The 20,795-nt window shown below is 43.3% G+C and overlaps 1 protein-coding gene across 2 annotated transcripts in view; it reads left to right on the top strand.

Moving 5' to 3' along the window:
• Positions 1-20,795, top strand: part of CPNE4 (copine 4) — a 660,573-nt gene that overhangs the window by 417,405 nt on the left and 222,373 nt on the right. For both annotated transcript variants that reach the window (XM_077491511.1, XM_077491512.1), the window contains exons 5-6: positions 11,049-11,123; positions 15,213-15,296. In XM_077491511.1, coding sequence (XP_077347637.1) covers positions 11,049-11,123; positions 15,213-15,296 — 159 coding nt within the window. The remainder of the gene's footprint in view (positions 1-11,048; positions 11,124-15,212; positions 15,297-20,795) is intronic.

Here is a 20,795-nt window from a genome sequence, read left to right as displayed (position 1 = left end):
ATGAGCAGAAGCTCTGCTGATCTACATCATCCAATCATGAGCAAGCAAAAATGCTTTTTTAAATTTTTCTTGAACCTGATTGGGTAGTCTTTACAAAGTGAAGAATTACCACACTACATTTACTAATGAGAATGAGTGCAACTGCACTTGCAAAGTGCACAGTCTACCTTGAGTATATCAACCCCATCGTCCTACACAGTGGCAGCTGGTGCTCACAATTTTGGGGCAAACAAACTCAAAAAAACCCCATCAATTGCGGCCACTGTGCCATTAAATGCCACCACTGTGCCCATAAAACGCTGCCACTGTTCCTATCAAACTCTGCCACTGTGCCCATCAAACGCTGCCACTGTGCCATCAAACACTGCCACTGTGCTCATCAAATGCTGCCACTGTGCCCATCAAATGCTGCCACTGTGCCATTAAATGCTGCCACTGTGCCCATCAAATGCTGCTACTGTGCAATCAAATGCCCCCACTGTGCCATCAAATCCTGCTTCTGTGCCATCAAATGCTGCCACCGTGCCCATCAAATTCTCCCACTGTGCCATCAAATGCTGCCACTGTGCCCATCAAATGCTCCCACTGTGCCATTGAATGCTCCCACTGTGCCCATTGAATGCTGTCACTGCCCCCCCCAGCCCAAACGCGGCCACTGTGCTATCAAACGCCACTACTGTGCCCATCAAACGCAGCCACTGTGCCCATAAAACACTGCCACTGTGCCTACCAAACGATGCCACTGTGCCCATCAAACGCTGCCACTGTTCCATCAAACACTGCCGCTGTGCTCATCAAATGCTGCCACTGTGCCCAAAAAATGCTGCCACTGTGCCCATCAAATGCTGCTACTGTGCAATCAAATGCCCCCACTGTGCCATCAAATCCTGCTACTGTGCCATCAAATGCTGCCACTGTGCCCATCAAATTCTCCCACTGTGCCATCAAATGCTCCCACTGTGCCATCAAATGCTGCCAATGCTCCCTCCAATCACAGCGCCTGTCGTTTCAACAAATCAGGTGACAGGTAACAGACCTGAGCACCTGATTGGCGGAGAGGTGGATCAGTGTTAGGAAAGCGAATATTCATTAGCTTTTCTAACACAGCTGGGTGAACTGCGAGCATTGTTTACCTTTTATGACATCTATTAGACCCTATGGCTCTAATTATGCGCTTAAACCCCCCCCCCCCCCACCACCACTGTAATTCAGGTGCCCCACGCCCAAAAAGGGGCCAGGAGCCTGAACAGGGGGTGGTAGTGGCAGCCATGGATAGATTCATACAATGCATGAATTTATCTATTGGTGATAGAGGGGGGTGACTGGAAAGAGGGGGCGGCGCCAGTACGCCCTAAAGGACGCACCTTCACTGGTCTTACACTTTATTTATTTGAAATCCGGGTCCATACATGACAAAACGCTTGTTGGAGCACTTATCACAGCTGTGCGTTATACCCTGAAGATTCAGGAGCTAGCAGATCCCACGGACAGGAAGGTTGAGGCAGTGGCTCGTTCCTTGTTTACAGTTGTGGGGTCAACCATGCGACCAGTACTGGCATCTGCACTTGTGTCGCAGACACTAACTGAGTGGGCAAAACTGTTGCACTGCAAATTGGGAGAACAGCAGCCTTCTCCTGTCTGCGTGGAACTAGCAGACAAACTACTGCATGGCCTTAAGTACGTTTGTGACGCGGCCCTGGATACCCTCCCCCTGTTATCGAGGGCTTCAGTGTCAGCAGTGGTGCTGAGGGGCCTGATTTGGTTGAAATGCTGGTCTGCTGACCAGGCATCCAAAAAAGCCCTGACGAATCTTCCCTTCCTTGGCAACCGGCTCTTTGGAGCCTCTTTGGATGATATTATTAAGAATGCCACAGGTGGTAAGAGTACTCTACTCCCACAGGCCAGAAAGGCTAAGGAGCCACGCCGTAAGCAAGGGCCCTCTTTTTCCACACACAAGTGGCTTTTTCGTCCGCCCGGAGCTTCGGCTAAATGTCCCCAGCCCAACAGGACGACCATGGAGGGGCAGAAACATCCCTGGGGCCGCAGGCCTAACAAGCCTGCGAACAAAAGTGCTACCGCATGAAAGTTTGCCCTCACCCATGACTTGGGTGGGGGGTCGCCTTCGGGAGTTTACAGCCCGGTGGTCCTCTTGACTGTCCAACCAATGGGTCTGCGATCTGATTTCCTATGGCTACAAGATAGATTTTCTCTCTTGGCCGCAAAACAGATTCTTCCCCTCCAGCATACCCATTCTCCTGGCTCGCCGGGAGGCCCTCTGGGGGCAGTAGGGGACCTGCTGAATCGCGGGGTGATTGTACCTGTTCCGGAATCGGCACGTTTCCAGGGGTTCTACTCAAACCTGTTTGTAGTTCCCAAGAAGGAAAGGGGTACATTCAATCTTGGATCTAAAAGCCCTCAATCACTGTGAAAGTGCAGAGGTTCAGAATGGAATCAGTTCGCTCAGTAGTCGCTGCACTCCATCAAGGGGACTCCCTGGCATCCTTAGACATCCAGGATGTGTACGTGCACATACCCATATGCCTCCGGCATCAAAAGTTTCTGCGATTGCAGCCGGGGAAGCCCACTACCAGTTTGTGGCTCTCCCTTTTGGTTTGGTATCAGCCCCCCGAGTCTTTACCAAGGTATTGGCTCCTGTGTTGGCATTGCTACAGCAACGCGGGATCGCGATCGTGGGTTACCTATATGATCTCCTCCTGACAGCTTCTTTCACCTCAGAGTTAGAAGAGGATGTGGCGATCACCATGCAGACCCTGCAATAATTTGGGTGGCTGTTGAACCTAAAAAAGTCAGTGATAGTACCGACTTAGCGTTTGGAGTACCTAGGCTTGCTGCTGGACTCCAGGGAAGCATGAGTATTTCTCCCTTCAGACAAGCTACAGACTCTCAGAGCCGCGGTAAAACTGCTGATGAACCGCAAGTTGTCGTTACTGCGCTTCTGCATGCGAGTCCTGGGACTCATGGTGGCCTCCTTCGAGGCAGTACCATATGCCCAGCTCCACACCAGAGTCCTGCAGAAGGAGATCTTGACAAAGTGGGACAGATCTCCGTTGTCCCTGGATCGACAGATCCAGGTGAGCCAGTTAGTCAGGGGTTCCCTGATCTGGTGGCTGAGGTCCCCGGTGCTTCAGTCTGGGAAGTCATTCCTACCTCTGAAATGGACGTTGATCGCAACGGACGCCAGCCTATTCGGCTGGGGTGGAGTGATGGGAGTTCAGTCGTCTCAGGGTCTCTGGTCGACGGAGGAATCCAAGTTGCCGATCAATCTGCTCGAACTGAGAGCGATCAGGCTATGCCTCTCCACATGGTCAATGAGACTGCAAGGGCTTCCGATCAGGATCCAGTCAGACAACGCCACTGCTGTGGAATATGTCAATCACCAAGGAGGAACAAGAAGCTTGGCCACCGCCTGTGGTGGGGCACACCAGACGTGGATCTTCTGGCCTCCCGTCTCAATTGGAAGGTGCCGAGATTTGTGTCCAGAACAAGAGATCCGTGGGCAGACGCGTCAGACGCGCTGGTAGCTCCGTGGGATCAGTACCAGCTGATCTACGCCTTTCTTCCACTGAAACTGTTACCACATCTGCTTTGCAGAGTGAAAGCCGAGGGGATCCCAGTAATACTGGTTGTCCCAGATTGGCCTCAGCATCCTTGGTACGCAGACCTAGTGTGCCTGGTGGCATACGCTCCCTGGCGACTGCCATTGCGAGAGGACCTTCTGTTTCAAGGTCCGATTCTCCATTCTGCTTTACCATCGCTGGCTTTAACGGCATGGCTATTGAGAGCCAGGTGTTGAGGAACCGGTGTCTGACGGACTCAGTGATCCCAACTATGTTGAGAGCACGGAAATCTTCTTCTCTGAAGATATATCTTCGTACCTGGAAGGCCTGCATCTCCATGTGTGAGGAGAAAGGATGGCATCCGCGCTCCTTTTCTATATCCAGGATCCTGCTGTTTCTTCAGCAAAGGGTGGATCAGAAATTGGCGTTAAGCACCATTAAAGGACAAATATCAGCTTGGCTGTCCTTTTTCAGTGACCCCTGGCGTCTCACTCTATAGTGAGTACTTTTGCTCAAGGGGTGTGGCATGTAGTCCCTCCGGTGTGTCCACAGTTAACCCTGTGGGATCTGAACCTGGTATTAGAAAGTGGTCTTTCTAGTGGCCATTACATCGGCCAGGAGGGTTTCGGAACTGGCGGCTTTGTCCTTCAAGTCGCCCTATCTGGTTATCCACAAGGATAAGGTGGTGTTGCGTCCGCAACCATCTTTCCTGCCGAAGGTAATCTCAGCATTTTCACATCAATGAGGACATTGTGTACCATCTCTGTGTCCTAAGCCGACACGTCCTAAGGAGGTGGCCCTTCATGCTCTGGACGTTGTTCGCGCTCTGAAGGTGTATTTGTCTGCCACGGTTCCCTTCCGGAAGTCAGACTAACTGTATGTTTCGGTGGATGGTCCACAGAAAGGCATGACGGTCTCGTCGGCCACCATTTCCAGGTGGATCAGACAGATTGTAGTACAAGCCTATGCCTTGAACGGCCAGGTGCCCCCCTTTCCAGTCACGGCCCACTCTATGAGGGCAATTGGAATGTCTTGGACCTTCCGATATCAGGCGTCTGTTGTGTAAAGTGGCGACCTGGTCATCTGTTTACGAAGTTGGTTGCAAAGTTTTGCAGGCGGTTGTATAGATGCAATTGCATATGGAATTTTTTCCCTTTTTCCTGTTTTTTTGAGTAAAAACGCAGTACCTTTAAGTTAATGCACTGTTGCATTCGTTACCGCAGTTTTGTTTTGGTTTGAGGGTAGTGCTTCTCCATTGAGGAGCACCCTGTTTTTTTGTGGTGGTTTTTCCACACACTGTAGTTTCTTTGTGGGTAAAGTTTGTACTAGCTCCCACATGCCATGGTGGATGAAGTTTTATGCTGTTTTCCCACCCCTCGTTTTGGCACTGCTTGGGGACGTCCCAATGGTCTAAAGAGAAGAAGCTGTGTCAGTCTGTGAATCTAAGTGAAAATAGGATTTTTTGTACTCACCATAAAATCCTTTTTTCTATAATTCACTGACTGACACAGCACCCGCCCCCTCATATTTTTCTTTACGTTATACTGCTTGTTGACGTACTGAGGCTGCAGTAGCATGCTGAGGGGTTGTTAGCTAAGGGGCTGCCCCTTGGGCAGAACTAGAAAGTTCTAGTTTTATTATCACATGTTAACATGTAATGCCTAGTCTTCTCCTGAAGGTGGCATAACAACCCAACGGTCTAAAGAGAAGAAGCTGTGTCAGTCGGTGAATTACAGAGAAAAGGATTTTACGGTGAGTACAAAAAATCCTATTTTTTTTATACTAACATACAGGTAATACTTGCTGGTTTTGCACATAGCAACCCTGATCCTCCTCTTCCTGAATCCTGTTTGTGATCCTGCCCCCCCTCGTTGAGTGCCCCCATGGCAAGCTGATTGCTCTATGAAACACACAGAGCATGACTTTGCCCGTCCCCCTTGGCCAATGGCTCCCATTGCTATTTCTCAGCCAATGAGGAGGCAAAGAACTGGGGGAGCTTCTGCTTTCATGCACTTTGCTTGATCGCTGGGGGCATAGAATGCATGAAGGTAAAAAAAAACTTCAGCCTTTAGAATCACTTTAAAGCTCAGTGAAATGTCATTTTAACCTATAATATGCTGGAAGCATTGCTGCCAGTAATACATAGAACAGCTAGATAGATGTCCTCTCTTCACCCCCAAAGTTATGACTAGACAGTGATAAGATCACCCCATTGCTTAACCTGTACTATCCCTCTATCAGCATGTTAATTGTCAACATATTTGCATGTAGCACACCTTATTGGAATATTGGTTTGCCCCTCCCTCTCTGAGTACTGTTGTACAGGAAATTGCATGACCCTGGTACAAAGTTAAACGCAGCTACTTACTGCAATTAAACATTAACAATTTAATAAGAAATACAGACCTGTATCCTTTTGTGTCTTTAATATCTGTGTGAAGTTCAACTTTAAAGTAATGCCCCAAGTAAATAGTTTAGTACACAGGTGAAATACATTCTGTATTTGCTCTCTATTTTACCTGTTATATCATTTGTAATTCCATTTAGCCAATCTTAAAATTTACAAACCTCTGTCAAATTGTGCAGCCATGTGGGCAATGCACTTATTTCATGATTCAGCGATGTACCTTTCTATTATTAGAAATTAGAAAATGTATCATCCTGACAGGCCAAAATTAGAAGTCCTTTGGCAAGTATTATAGTAGACATACAGTATCTCACAAAAGTTAGTACACCCTTCACATGTTTGTAAATGTTTTATCATATCTGTTCTTGTGACAACACTGAAGAATTGGCACTTTGCTACAATGTAAAGTAGTGAGTGTACAGCTTGTATAACAGTGTAAACTTGCTGTCCTCTCAAAATAACTCAACACACAGCTATCAATATCTAAACCACTGGCAACGAAAGTGAGTACACCCCTAAGTGAAAATGTCCAAATTGGGCCCCATTAGTCATTTTCCCTCCCCTGTGTCATGGGAGCATGTGTGTGAATTTTGATGTTATCGCTCTCACTCTCATACTGGTCATTGGAAGTTCAACATGACAGCTCATGGCAAAGAACTCTCTGAGTATCTGAAAAAAGAATTGTTGCTCTACATGAAGATGGCCTAGGCCAGTGATGGCGAACCTTGGCACCCCAGATGTTTTGGAACTACATTTCCCATTATGCTCCACTACACCGCAGAGTGCCAGAGCATCATGGGAAATGTAGTTCCAAAACATCTGGGGTGCCAAGGTTCGCCATCACTGGCCTAGGCTATAAGAAGATTGCCAAGACCCTCAAACTGAGCTGCAGCATGATGGCCAAGACCATACAGCGATGTTATACCATACAGGTATATCAGGACAGGTTCCACTCAGAACAGGCCTCACCATGGTCGACCAAAGAAGTTGAGTACACGTGCTCAGCTTCATATGCAGAGATTGTCTTTGAGAAATAGATGTATGAGTGCTGCCAGCATTGCTGCAGAAGTTGAAGGGGTGGGGGTCCAGCCTGTCAGTGCTCAGACCATATGCCGCACACTGCATCAAATTGGTCTGCGTGGCTGTAGTCCCAGAAGGAAGCCTCTTCTAAAGATGAGGCACAAGAAAGCCCACAGACAGTTTGTGAAGACAAGCCGACTAAAGGACATGGATTACTGGAACCATGTCCTGTGGTCTGATGAGACCAAGATAAACGTATTTGGTTCAGATGGTGTCGAGCGTGTGTAGCAGCAACCAGGTGAGGAATACAAAGAAAGTGTGTCTTGCCTATGGTCAAGCATGGTGGTGGGAGTGTCATGGTCTGGGGCTGTATGAGTCCTGCCGGCACTGGGGAGCTATAGTTTATTGGGGGAACCATGAATGCCAACATGTACTGTGACATACGGTAGCAGAGCATGATCCCCCCTCCATAGACTGGGCCACAGGAACAGTATTTCAACATGATAGCGACCCCAAACACGCCTCCAAGATGACCACTGCCTTGCTAAAGAAGCAGAGAGTATAGGTGATGGACTGGCCAAGCATGTCTCCAGACCTAAACCCTATTGAGCATTTGTGGGCATCCTCAAACGGAAGGTGGAGGAGTGCAAGGTCTCTAACATCCACCAGCTCCCTGATGTCATTATGGAGGAGTAGAAGAGGACTCCAGTGGCAACCTGTGAAGCTCTGGTGAACTCCATTGGCCAAGAGGGTTAAGGCAGTGCTGGGAAAATAAAGGTGGCCACACAAAATATTGACACTTTGGGCCCAATTTGGACATTTTCCCTTAGGGGTGTACTCACTTTTGTTGCCAGTGGTTTAGACATTGATGGCTGTGTGTTGAGTTATTTTGAGGGGACAGCAAATTTACACTATTATACAAGCTGGACACTCACTACTTAACATTGTAGTAAAGTGTCATTTCTTCAGTGTTGTCACATGAAAAGATAGAATAAAATATTTACAAAAGTGTAAGAGGTGTATTCACTATTGTGAGATACTGTGTATGTATTTTAACTGCATATTTAGCTGCTAGCCTGGAGTTAAAATTTAAACAAGAGAGGAGGAAAAATAGATTAACGTGTAGAAGAATGAGAATGTTCCTATTTTGTTACTGCCAGAAGAAATATGTTCTTTGGTGTACTTTGTTTTGCTATGCAGTGTAAGAGACATCTCTTTTGGTAATAACACTGAAAATGTTAAGTCCTTTCTAACAGCCAGCAAATAAAGCATTTACAAAAAGGAGTAGAGGCTTTACTGTCCATTTCTTTATTAGTTCTGCTTTATGTCAGTTGGGTTTATTCTAGACAACATGAAGAGGAGCTGGACTGAATCATAGCACTTGACCCTGACAGCACAAGAGCAATCTGTTCATTTAGCTTCCAGCACATGACAGCTTCCTCTACATTCCTGAATCACTTGATATTGATATATCACAAGTTAAGCACTGTTTGGAGCGAAAAAACAGATATACTGGTCGTTGAACAAGTATAGTCAGCCAACTTTCATTTAGGTATGAAGTTTGTCTATTCAGAATTTTCTAGCAATTAACATTTCGACATAAAGTACAACTAAAGACGCAGCATCAGACCAATGCTGCATCCACCTAGATAAGTATGATTCTAAAATAAAAACAATTCCCATACCTCTTTTAAGGTAAACAGAATACTTTCTTTACTTTCCCTAACTGCAACAGAGGCAGTGATGTCAATCCAGAAAGCAGTGGGCAGGACTAGGTTTTGCCAAGTGCTTTTTGACAAGCTACTGTACATACTTGTGAATCACCAGAAATAATGTTGATAGCTGCATCCCCTGCAAAATGTTTTCACTCACTGTAGTGCAAGCAAGCACAGCCTATATGAGAGTGGCAACTCTGCTGTAAACCCAGGAGCAATGCAGCATGGTTGCCACACCATCATAGACAGTTCTATTAGGTGGACATCAGTAGCAGGCTCAACAGTAGGGATGAGCTCGGTGTTCGACTCGAACGCATGTCCCACTCGAACATCGGCCGTTCGTCTGTTCTGCAAATTCAGAACTTTGTGGACCGTTCGCACCAAATTCGTGTGGCACAAATGGCCCACAATGCACTACGCCACCGCAGTGCATTGCTGGCTTATGATTGGCCAAGCATGCACTGTGACTCTGCAGGCCAATCACAGCGCCGGCAGCGAGGAGAGCCATAATTTGCCACAGGCAGGATGCCTGTGGCCAATTATAGCTCAGGGGGTTTAGTACACAATATAAGGCTGCCAGCACGGCGGCCTTGTGTAGTGTGTTCCGGCGTGCAGGGAAAGAGCTAGATAGGCAGGGACAGTGTGTTCTTTTCTCAGGCATCTTAAAGTTAAAGTGATGTTGTGTGCCTCCAGCACAGTATACACCTGTATCTACCATTTATTGCTGTTTTTCTCTAATTAAGGCATCTGCAGGAGTTAGTGGGTGTTGTATGCCTCCAGCACAGTATACACCTGTATCTACCCTTTATTGCTGGTGTCCCATAATAAAAGCAACTGCAGGAGTTAGTGGGTGTTGTGTGCCTCCAGCACAATATACACCTGTATCTACCCTTTTTTGCTGGTGTTCTCTAATACAAGCATCTGCAGGAGTTAAAGTGGGCATTGTGTGCCTCCAGCACAGTATACACCTAAAGATACCCCTTATTGCTGGTGTTGTCTGTTGCATATCTTGCATATTAGCCTTTAAAATTAGCACTTTTGATTTCAAATGTTCGAGTCCCATAGACTTTAATAGGGTTCTAAAGTTCGTACGAATTTTAGGTCTGTTCGAAGGTTCTGGTGCGAACCGAACCGGTGGGTATCGGCTCATCCCTACTCAACTGATATCTTTGCAGAGGGACTAAGAGATGCACTTATAATGTATTATTGATCATTGATACAATTTAAGAAAAACAAAAGAACAAAAACTTTGTCAAAATCAATATTACAAGAATATAACTCCAATACCACCTTGAAACAATCAGCAGGTTAGTATTTTCCATACATACATATGTTGAATGTTTATAGGAAGAGTACCACTGTTATACATCAACTGAAATAGTTATAGACACTTGCAGGGAAAGCTTTATTTATATTCAATATCTCCGTTGCCAATAGATGTGAAGTGTTTGATTTTACCAATATGCCCTCTAATGTCATGTACACACGATCGTTTTTTCCATCAGAATAATCTCTGATGGTCTTTCCAACGGAGTTCCGATGGAGTTCTGCTGAAATGGACTTGCCTACACGCAATCACACCAACGTCCAATCGTTTAGAACGTGATAACGTACAACAGGACTAGAAAGAAGTCAGATGAAGCCCACACAGGATCAGATTAACTGATCAAATGATTCCGTCTGACTTTTTCTGCCGGAAAGTCAGACCGTGTGTGTACAAGGCATTAGCCTGCTTTTTTATACCATCCAATGGCCACAAGACTTTGTGGGTTCTGTTTGTATGACTTTCGGTTTTTTCATGGTCTTCCCTGTGCATGTTTAACCGCTTCAATGCAGGGCATTTTCACCCCCTTCCTGCCCAGACCAATTGTCCAGACCAATTTTTAGTTTTCAGCACTTTGAATGACAATTGCGCGGTCATGCAACACTGTACCAAATGAATTTTATGTTTTTTCCCCCACAAATAGAGCTTTCTTTTGGTGGTATTTGATCACCTCTGCGGTTTTTATTTTTTGCGTTATAAACAAAACAAGAGTGACAATTCTCCAAAACTCCATTCAAAACTTCTTAAACATTTTGAAGGGAGCTTTATCACTTATCCAAAACAATAAATTGTTATATCTTGTCTTATGTGAACTCACATCTAATCTGACTCTAAAATTATACTGCAGGAGCAGGAAGCCATAACCATGTGTTCTGAGTTCTATGTAAATTTGAGGGGATGTACGAAGGGATCGTTTGAAATAGCCATTAAAGTTACTCAATTTTCAGCTATCAAGCTTACATTAAGATAATAAACTAAATTAAACATGTTCCTTTTCATTACAGGTGATTGCTGAAGAGTTATCTGGAAATGATGACTATGTTGAACTGTCCTTCAGTGCCCGAAAATTAGATGACAAGGTACATTTGTTTAATGAAATATGCAATAGAATACGTGAATAAGTAACTGTAAGATCTCTTTTTAAAGGTGCTTAGTTTTATGTTGTAGGTCGGAGAATAAAAATAAAAAAAAGTTTACATTGTATTGTTTTTTTCTTCCATTAAATTTGAATACAACTGTATATGTATAGGCTAAAAATAAGGTAAAACAGCATTATTGTAGAGAACACTGATAGCAACCTGTGCTTTTTCCATGTGTTGAAATGCAATACGAATGCCTTCATTCTATCATTACTGAAGGTAATTGAAGCTTTACTGCTCAGTTAACTTGACAAAACGCTATAACTAATTAGCAAACATAATAAATTTAATATGAACATGCTAGGATTTTTATTTTTATTTTTTTAATCAAATAATTTTTTATTAAGAGGATTTAATAACAATTAACAACAAGACTATTACATACCAAACAAACCCACACCAAAAAAACAAAACAAAATTGTTATAAGCTGAAGATGCACAAAAATTAATGCTTAACTGTTTTTATTATAGTAATTGCAATTAAGAATTATAGTATTAAACTGATGTACACTGCCACCTTTTTGATGGAGTGGCATCTGAAAGGTAAAGGCTAAACCCTCCAGCCTGCATGTGATCAGTACATCAAAGCGCACATTGTGATCACATAATCGGGATCCACTCTCATTGGTTCGTGATTGTCAGTGGGAACCTGATTTAGGTTTGAGAGCTAGCAGCAGAGCAAAATGCAACACATACCTCCTAAAACTGTGTATGCTTTCTCTAGCAACCAATATAATTCCATCTGCCTTTTTCGATTACATACTAGAAAATAATTTGTTTCAGAATGTTTTTTTTTTTTTTTAACCTCAATTCACATTTTCACTTTTTGTAAAATGAAACACATTGTATGCAGCCCTGTGTAGAGGGTCTATTAAACTAATAAATAATAACAGAACCTTTTTAAATATTTGCCTTTCTGTCAGAAATTGGCGCTGTGTCTTAAGAGACCGAAGTTCAGGCACAGACTGCCAATAAGCAGCTCTGCTGGTACTCTGATCTGATGGTTCAGCAGCAATTATGTGACTACTACTCAGACATATGGCCTTATGACCTGTTCTAGAAGCAGCCTATAACAATGGTTTGGCAATAAAAGTAAATATTTCAGTGATCCTTTTCTATAATTTATTAGTTTAATTGACCAGTTTACAAAATAGATAGGCATTGCATAGCATATGTAGTTTGACTGTAACAAAAAAAAAATAATCACTTTTTCAGTTTTGATATAGGTGAGTTTAAAAAAAAAAAAGAGGTGATTACACTTAGTAGTGGTGAGCATTTTTAATGAGTTGTGCCAGTCCAAACTGTGGTTTAAGGGCTTTCTGGCCCTTAAGAGGGCCAGAGGCTGAAGAAGAAGCAAGGTTGCTTTGAAACGCATTCCTGTTCCATCTCCAGCATTCTCCAATAACAGAAGGTGGCTTCAAATTCTGGACCCTGTGCTCCAACCACAGATTTGTCTCTGCAGTGACAGCGGTTCCCTGCTTCCATTTCATGTCTGCTTCCTTGCCAGCAGCCAAGGCAAGACATCCTGTTTGCCTGTCCATTCTCTGTCCCAGAGGCTAACTGACTGTCATGCTGAGGCCCTTTTTAACTTTGTGAGTGCTTTTTTACATGTTCTATTAACCACTTAAGGACCGCCTCACGCCAATGTACGTCGTTTTTATTGAGTTGTGTCAGTCTGAACTGTGGTTTAAGGGTTTTTTGGCCCACTTTTATTGGAAAAGAAAGAGGAGTCCAAACAAAGTTGCCCACGCAGGGGATTTTCTCCAGCAAAACAATCAACCAAAAAATACTAATACACCTGGCTCTCCTGTCAGCAGCAGTGCTGCTATCATCTCTGGTCTCTCAGACCAGGGGGTCTCAGGCTCATTCAGCCTTAGTTACAGCACCTTGCTGCATGGGCCCACTCCTGGCCTCTAGATATATAGTTTTCTCAGCTCCCCTCTGCAAACCCTGTGTGATTCCTGTATCCATTTCCATAGTGGCAGAGCCTAATGCCCTGTACACATGACACTGTACACTTTCCAGCAGACTAGGTCTGACGGACTTCCCGCCAGACTTCCGGCGGAGTTCCGACTGACTTTTTCCGAATGAGCGGACTTGCCCACACATGACCGGACTTTCCAGTGGACTATGTCCGGCGGACTTGCCGACACACGGACTAAAGTCTGTTCGTTTTGAACGTGATGAGTTACGACGTGACTAGAAAAGGAAGTCAATATCGCCGCTTTTATCGACTGGACTTTCTAGCAGACTAGGTCCGACGGACTTCCTGCCGGACTTCCCATTCACCTGGTGGAAAAAGTGTCAATAAAAAAGTAATTTATTAGGCAGCTCCGGGGTCTTCTTCCGACTTCGGGGGCCTCTTCCGACTTCTCCGCGCTTTACGGTTCCTCTCCCGGGCTCCTCCGCTATCTTCTGCTCTTTTGCTGCTCTTTTGCTAGCGGTGGCCCGGTTTTCTCCTTCGTCGTCGTCTTCTTCTTCTTCCTTCTTCTGCGGCCTGGTACAGCTCAAGAGGCGGGGGCGCTCGCTCGTCCCCACCCCCTTTCCTGACCAGCTGGGCTGCGTGCTTGGATAAAGGTCTGGTATGGATTTTGGGGGGACTCCCACGCCGTTTTTTTCGGGGTAGGGGCTTCCCCTTAAAATCCATACCAGACCTAAAAGGGACATTGTCGCCTGTCTCTCACGCTCACTGCAAAAGGAAAATGTGTTTTTCCTATTGCAGCGAGTGCGAGGTATACAGTACCCTGCAGCTGAGAACCAGGATCACGCCTGAAACATTCTCACGGGCAGGTGCTGTAGCTGCCCTTGCATCGTATTTGGTTGGTCTGTCGGACCAGCATACAGACAAACAGGTTTCCTACTAGGAACTGGGTCCGGCGGAGTTCCGGCGGGAAAATGTAAAACATGTTGTGTTTTCTAAAGTCCGCCGGATTTTTGGACAGCAAAGGTCCGATGGAGCCCACACACGATCGAATTGTCTGACGGATTTGTTCCATCGGACCTTTGCTGTGAAAAAGTCTGGTCGTGTGTACGTGGCATTACACTGTCACAAGCTAGATGATCTAATTTTATTGTTAGACTTTAGGAAGGAAACTGCAAATGCATTCAAAGAATTTGTTCACTCTGCAATGACAAGTCTGTGTTGGGATTTAGTTTATTTCATGCAGGTAATTGTGTTTTACATATGTAGAAAAAGAAGCACTACAACCCTCTGGCATCACTAAGGGGCATTGCAAGTCTATACTTGATCCTCTGCCTGGACTAATCTAGTTGTGGCTTGATGCCAAGCCAAGAGGGTTGTATAAATCTTCTATTCTAATTGGATTATGATTATAGTACTCTGCTTGAATCAGACCAAATCTGGAACCACAGAGGCAGAGAAACAGTAGTGGGATCATTATTCTGTACAAAGGACTGACAGAATCTCACCACGGTACAAATACCCATAGATGATAGCTAGCTATCATCACTAGAGAAGAAAAGAACCTGGCACACATATATGTCAGTAGTATAGACTCTGAACTACAAAGTATTGCTTAGGTCTTAACTGATACAAAGCAATGATGGTATCTCAAAATTTTCCCTCGCCGTCATTTATACCCACTATGCATTGCCTAGTTATTGTCTGAATGTGTCAAAACAATTATTGCCTGTGGCATGCCAAGTGCATGGAAGGATTATCCGTCAAATCAAGAGATTTTATTACTCTGCTCTTCTTTTTAAGCAGCAACAATAGCGGATCATTACATGATTAAAAATGATAAAGAGAAAGATGTATCTTTTGTGTGAGTACCTAAAATGAATGTGTATGATAAACCAGACATTGTTAGGCTATCACATTTTCAGATCTGGAAACCATACCCACGGAGCAAAGTGAAATTGAACAAAACCGTATATTATAAGAAGGATGACAGTATAATAAACCTAACAAAGATTGAATCTACCGCTTTTATCAATGCACACACAATAGAAGCAAAGGGACCAAATGGAATCTGCCAGACTTCTAAATTGAATAACATTATATTTCAGGACTTTTTCAGCAAATCTGACCCGTTCTTGGAAGCTTTCAGAATGAACGATGATGGTACACAACAGCTGGTTCACAGGACCGAGGTAGGCTCCTACAGTCATTATGCATCAGGATTATGTAGTATGGCTCCATGAGTCTTTGTTTGTCAATGTTTTATGATGGTTTTGAAACAAATGTTTGATGTCGGTTATGTTTAATTATTTGCATTGTCAGAAACATAAGGTATAATAAATGAACTCCTTTGTTCTCTCATTTACATAACTTAGCATCTGTTTGTAACTTGTCAAATGTGCAAAGATTTACGATCATTTTTAGTCCCGAAACAAAGCTGAAACTCAGTGTGTGCTGTATTCCTGACACCCCCACATCAGAGGCTCACTTCACAAAAGCATTACGCATGGAGCGCCGTTATTACCTTGCCTTATTGCTTTTATTTTTCAACCATGAATAGATTTTTTGAAATACAGTAATAAGCTGAATTTCCCAAACACACGATTGCATCAATTGTTTTAGATATTTTGACTGTAAAATTTGGTTCACAAAGATTATCTAATAGGTTATTGCTACTCAAAGGAACACGAAACATTATCCTTATTCTCCAAAAGTAATCCATACACATCCACTACTTAAAGTGGAGTTCCACACAATTTCCAAAGTTCATCTTATTAACATGCTGGCATTATATACATTATTAACAAATGGAAATAGTTTTTAGTTTTTTTGCCAAAGGGTTACCTTTTTAGCCTTTATTGTTGTGGCGTTTCCTGTCTCAGCCACCCATGGGTATCGCTGTCATATCCGGCTGCGCATTGTCTTCTGGGGTGGCACACTCTCTACTGGGAGCTAGGAATCAATATTCCCAGGAGTCAGTGTGGCTAGCCACCGCAAATTTTCGCAATCTTCCAAAACTGGAAGTGATGCGATGACGCCAGCATGTCTTAGATGCGTTTCTTACACCTTCATTCATCTGCGTGCTTTTGTTTATCTTCATTGCCATCACAATGGGGCGGGCACTTCCGCTGACGCTGCCCATTGTGATGGCAATGTCTGAAGCTTACGTTGCTGCACACAGTACATAGTGCGCATGCTCAGGAACGGGCAGTGCGTGCTGGTAGCTCAGCATCACCATATCCCGGAAATGTCTGCTTGTGGGCTTCACATGCCCACAGGCAAGATGACAACTGCCAACAACATATTATATGAGTTTGTTTTTTTATAAGAAACAGGACATCGGGGGATATATTGGAAAAAACAAGTGAGTGGTAAATTTAGATTGTATGAACTTGAAAATTGCTAAAAAAAAAATTATTTGACGTTTGAACTCCGCTTTAACCACTTCACGCTAATGTAACGAAATTAGGCGGTCCACCGTTTTTTAGAGCGGACGGTCGGCTCGCATGTAATAACAACCAATGTGGCTAAACAGCTGCTCGGGTGTTATTACAAACAGTGAGAGAGGACATCCCCCACCCCCCCCCCCTTCCCGTGGCTTGCACAGGCTCTCCCACCGGAAGGCCCGAGCGACCAGCCTGCATGTCCACTGGCTGGCCAGAGACCCAAACAATGCCGGTATTGGCTTTGATTGTGTCTCCCATCTAGTAACCCGGAAGCGATGTCATGGCATCACTTCCACTTTACTGAAGACTTAAAGACGCCAGATTTAAAAAAAATTAAAGCATTCAAAACACCCAAACTTGGCATTTTGAATGCTTTTAAGTGCAAAGGAGTGATCTGGGGTCTTATAGACCCCAGATCCATCCATTAAGAGTACCTGTCACTACCTATTACTGTCACAAGGAATGTTTACATTCCTTGTAACAGCAAGTGATCCAAAAAAAATAAATAATCTAAAGGGACAGTGTAAAAAAATTAAAAATAAATAATTGTTTAAAGTGCCCCATCCCTCCGTGCTTGCATGCAGAAGCAAACGCATACGTAAGTCACACCCAAAAATGTAAACAGTGTTCAAACCACACATGAGAGCAATCGACACAATCATTAGAGCGAGAGCAATAATTCTAGTGCAAGAGCTCCTCTGTAGCTCTAAATAGGTAACCTGTAGAAATGATAAAAGCGTCATGGAGATTTTTAGGTACCGTAGTATTTCGCCATTCCACGAGTGTGCGCAATTTTAAATCGTAACATGTTAGATATCTATTTACTCAGTATGACATCATCTTTCCCATTATATAAATATATTGGGCTAACTTTACTTTTTTTATTTTTTTTCATGAAAGTGTATTTCTTACAAAAAAATTGCATTTGAAAGGCTGCTGCGCTATATAATGTGACATAAAATATTGCAACAATCGCCATTTTATTCTCTAGGGTCTCTGCTAAAAAATATATATATAATGTTTGGGGGTTTTAAGTAATTTCCCAGCAAAAAATACTGATTTTAACTTGTAAGCAACAAGTGCCTGAAAAAGGCTTAGGCAGGAAGGGGTTAGCAGTAATAAACCCAAAACCAAAAATGTATTATATTACAGCTTACCAATCATTGGATATTATAGAAGCTTCACCACTAGTGCTCATGAGGTGAATGCCAACTCACCAGAGGTGTTTCACCACTTTTTACAGTAGGTCAAATTGCACTTTGATTGAATGGCCCAAATGGATCCTAGGTAGACAACTAGACATCTCTCTGCTATGGGACCACCTCCAAGATGGGCTGAGGATAAGAGAACAAACTTCTCCAAGGACACGAAGAAGATCTCTTGTAGTGTAGTAGGTCTTATTAAAAATGGTTTAAAAATTTACAAAGATTGCACTCGCATGTGACTGTGCTATGCCCAGCACTAAGGTGTCTACAGCATGTGTGGGTTGGTATATCGAAATTGCGGTGGCATGTGATCCAATAATTCTGGACATACTGGAAAGATGGATGTCACATAGAAGACCCAGAAGGGATGAGCGGAGCTCGGAGGGGTGTTCATGTGTATGGCAATTATTTAATGGATTGTCAACTGATAGTTCCACTGTGTGATATTCGCTAGCCTTAATGGAACATGTTCATGCATGTCTGTAACCAGAGCTCATATTTTAAACTCTATCACTATATTTGAATCTCACATTGTATAATAAAATATTTTAATTAATCAAATAGCTTTTTTTGATTGGAATACTTTGCTGCTAAAAAAAAAAACCTTGGGGGAACCATCCCATTTTGGGCTTTATTCGTTTGTTTTTTGCACATGGTATATTCATACCAATTCTTATCTATTCATTCATAATGTTTTATAGCGCCAACACCTTTACCTTTGTTCATTCACAAGCTCAGTGTACTCAGTGGTGTTTTTAGGTTTTGTGCTGTCCTAAGCCTGACTAAACTCGTGCACCCCCTAATTTAATCGAGATCACTGCATCCGATTACAGGGAGCAGTAGATCCATGTCATGTCACTAGGCAGAACAGGGAAATGCCTAGTTTACATAGGCACTCCAGTATCTTCCCAGCTATAAAAGCCTTATTCACCTTTATTCTGTCTAAATATTTTTGGACCATACCCATTTTTGAGACATAGTGGTTCATTTGGGGCTGTTTCAATATAATCCCCATTATGGGCATGAGCTCCCCTGTGCTCTTTTGTATACATAGAGCTGAAGAAAGTATTTATTAAATTAGCTTTCTCATTGTCTCCAGTCACCCACTCCAGATTATTTTGTAAAGGACCTAAATGCTCAGACCTGACCTTTTTACTATCAATTAACTTTACTTGAAGAGTTTTGGGTTTGTCCTGCTTCCCAGTCTAAGTCTTGAAGAGCAGCCCTATTCCTTGGAAACTGTGCTCTCCTAAAGTTCAGTGTTTTTATATTTTCTGTATGTGTTTGTTGCTTACAGCTAACATCAAATGAAATCATGTTATAGTCACCTGTACCCAGATGTTGTTTTATATGAACATTAGTAATACGCATACTTAGAGATTACCAGGTCCAGAAGAGCATCATTCCTAGTTGGGGCCTCTATGAACTGTACCATAGAATTGTCTTGTAGTAGGTTTATACAGTTTTGCCCTTTAGCCGTTCCAGCAGTGTGCCATTTCTCTAGGTAGTTAAAATCCACCATTTTTATCACTGTGCCAGCTCTTTCAACCCTTTCCACTGTGCAAGGAGCTGAGTCTCCACATTCTCATTAACACTGGGTGGCCTATAACAAACTCCAATAACTAATGTACTACGCAGATCCATATGCAGTTCCACCCATAATGCTTCAGCCTCATCACACTCTCCATCAACTAGGTCCTCTCTCACACTATATTTGAGATCACTTCTCACATAGAGACAGACACCCCCACCTTTCTGTTTTACCCTGTCTCTCCAAAAGACAGCATAGCCAGGAATATTAATAGCCGAATTATGTGAAGAATGAAGCCAAGATTCGGCAATACCAATTAAATCATAGTTCTCTGCATGCACCAAAGACTCCAACTTACCTATTTTGCTTGGCATACTTCTGGCATTGGTGAAGAAACATTTTAACACTTTCTTGGGTTCATACGTTTGAAAATGTGGTCAGCCTATGGATATTTACATATTTGATTATCCCTAAAAAGCAGAAGATGAGCTCACTGACCTTTTTAGCTACAGGCACTGTGCTGTAATTCATCCTCAACCTCTGCAGCTAAAATACCTTTATTTTTAGCAGCTCAACTCATACATTTCTCCCTTTTCAGTGGTTACGTGGCAGTCAGTCTCTAATGTAAACTTTGAGAATGTGCTTTGGGAGGCGAGACAGCAGAGTATTAAGACTGGAATGACTTAAAGTAGAACTAAAGCAAAAACATTTTTAAACTTTCCCACACAAGGGAAGGATATATACCCTATCAGTTTTTTTGCCATCTGTGTCCCATTATGAAGATTTCCCTTTACTGAGGTTGGCAGGAGTTTTTATTTAAGTAAATGCATTAACTGTGTATCATGTATTTCAATAAACGCTTGTATTTTTGTATCTGTTCCTTATTACTCTTCTTGCTTTTGTGTCTTAGATTTTCCTTCACCTCCCGTCCCATAGCCACAACAGGAAGGTGAAAGGAAATTGTTTAAAGTGAAGGAAATCTCTGATTAGTTCCAGGGTCCCCAAAACTGGTCCTCCCACTGCAAAATGTGCCCTCTATTTCAGGCCCCATTCACACCTGAGCGTTTTGTAGCTTGAAGCTACAAAACGCTGGAGGGGAAAAAATCTATTATTCTCAATGGAGATGGTTCACATCTCCACTCTAAGTCGCCTGAAGCCGAACGCCTGAAGCTCAAACAAGTTCTGGACCCTTTTGTCGCTCGAATCGAGCAGATTTGGGTGTTTTTCTTCCTTTTACATTGGTGACCTTTTTTCCCTGCACAAAATTGTGGCAAAACATGGTAAAAAACCGCTGCAAAATCGCTGTAAAAACCACTGCAAAAACCCCTGCAAAATCGCAGTAAAACCGCACGATTTTCTGCCTGAAAACGATATGCACAGGTGCGAATGGGGCCTCAGTTCTGTTGACAATTCAACAACTCAACATTTGGGATGCACTTTCACTTTCACTCTCAATAATAATGATCAACAGTACAAATAGAGGGTACATCTTCCTAACAGAGACCAAGA

Source organism: Lithobates pipiens, unplaced genomic scaffold (assembly GCF_037356315.1).
Source record: "Lithobates pipiens isolate NorthernLeopardFrog02 unplaced genomic scaffold, aLitPip1_a1.2 Scaffold_19, whole genome shotgun sequence".
Taxonomy (NCBI): domain Eukaryota; kingdom Metazoa; phylum Chordata; class Amphibia; order Anura; family Ranidae; genus Lithobates; species Lithobates pipiens.
Note: the sequence above shows the minus strand (reverse complement) of the source record. Positions and strands in the feature narration are given on the sequence as shown.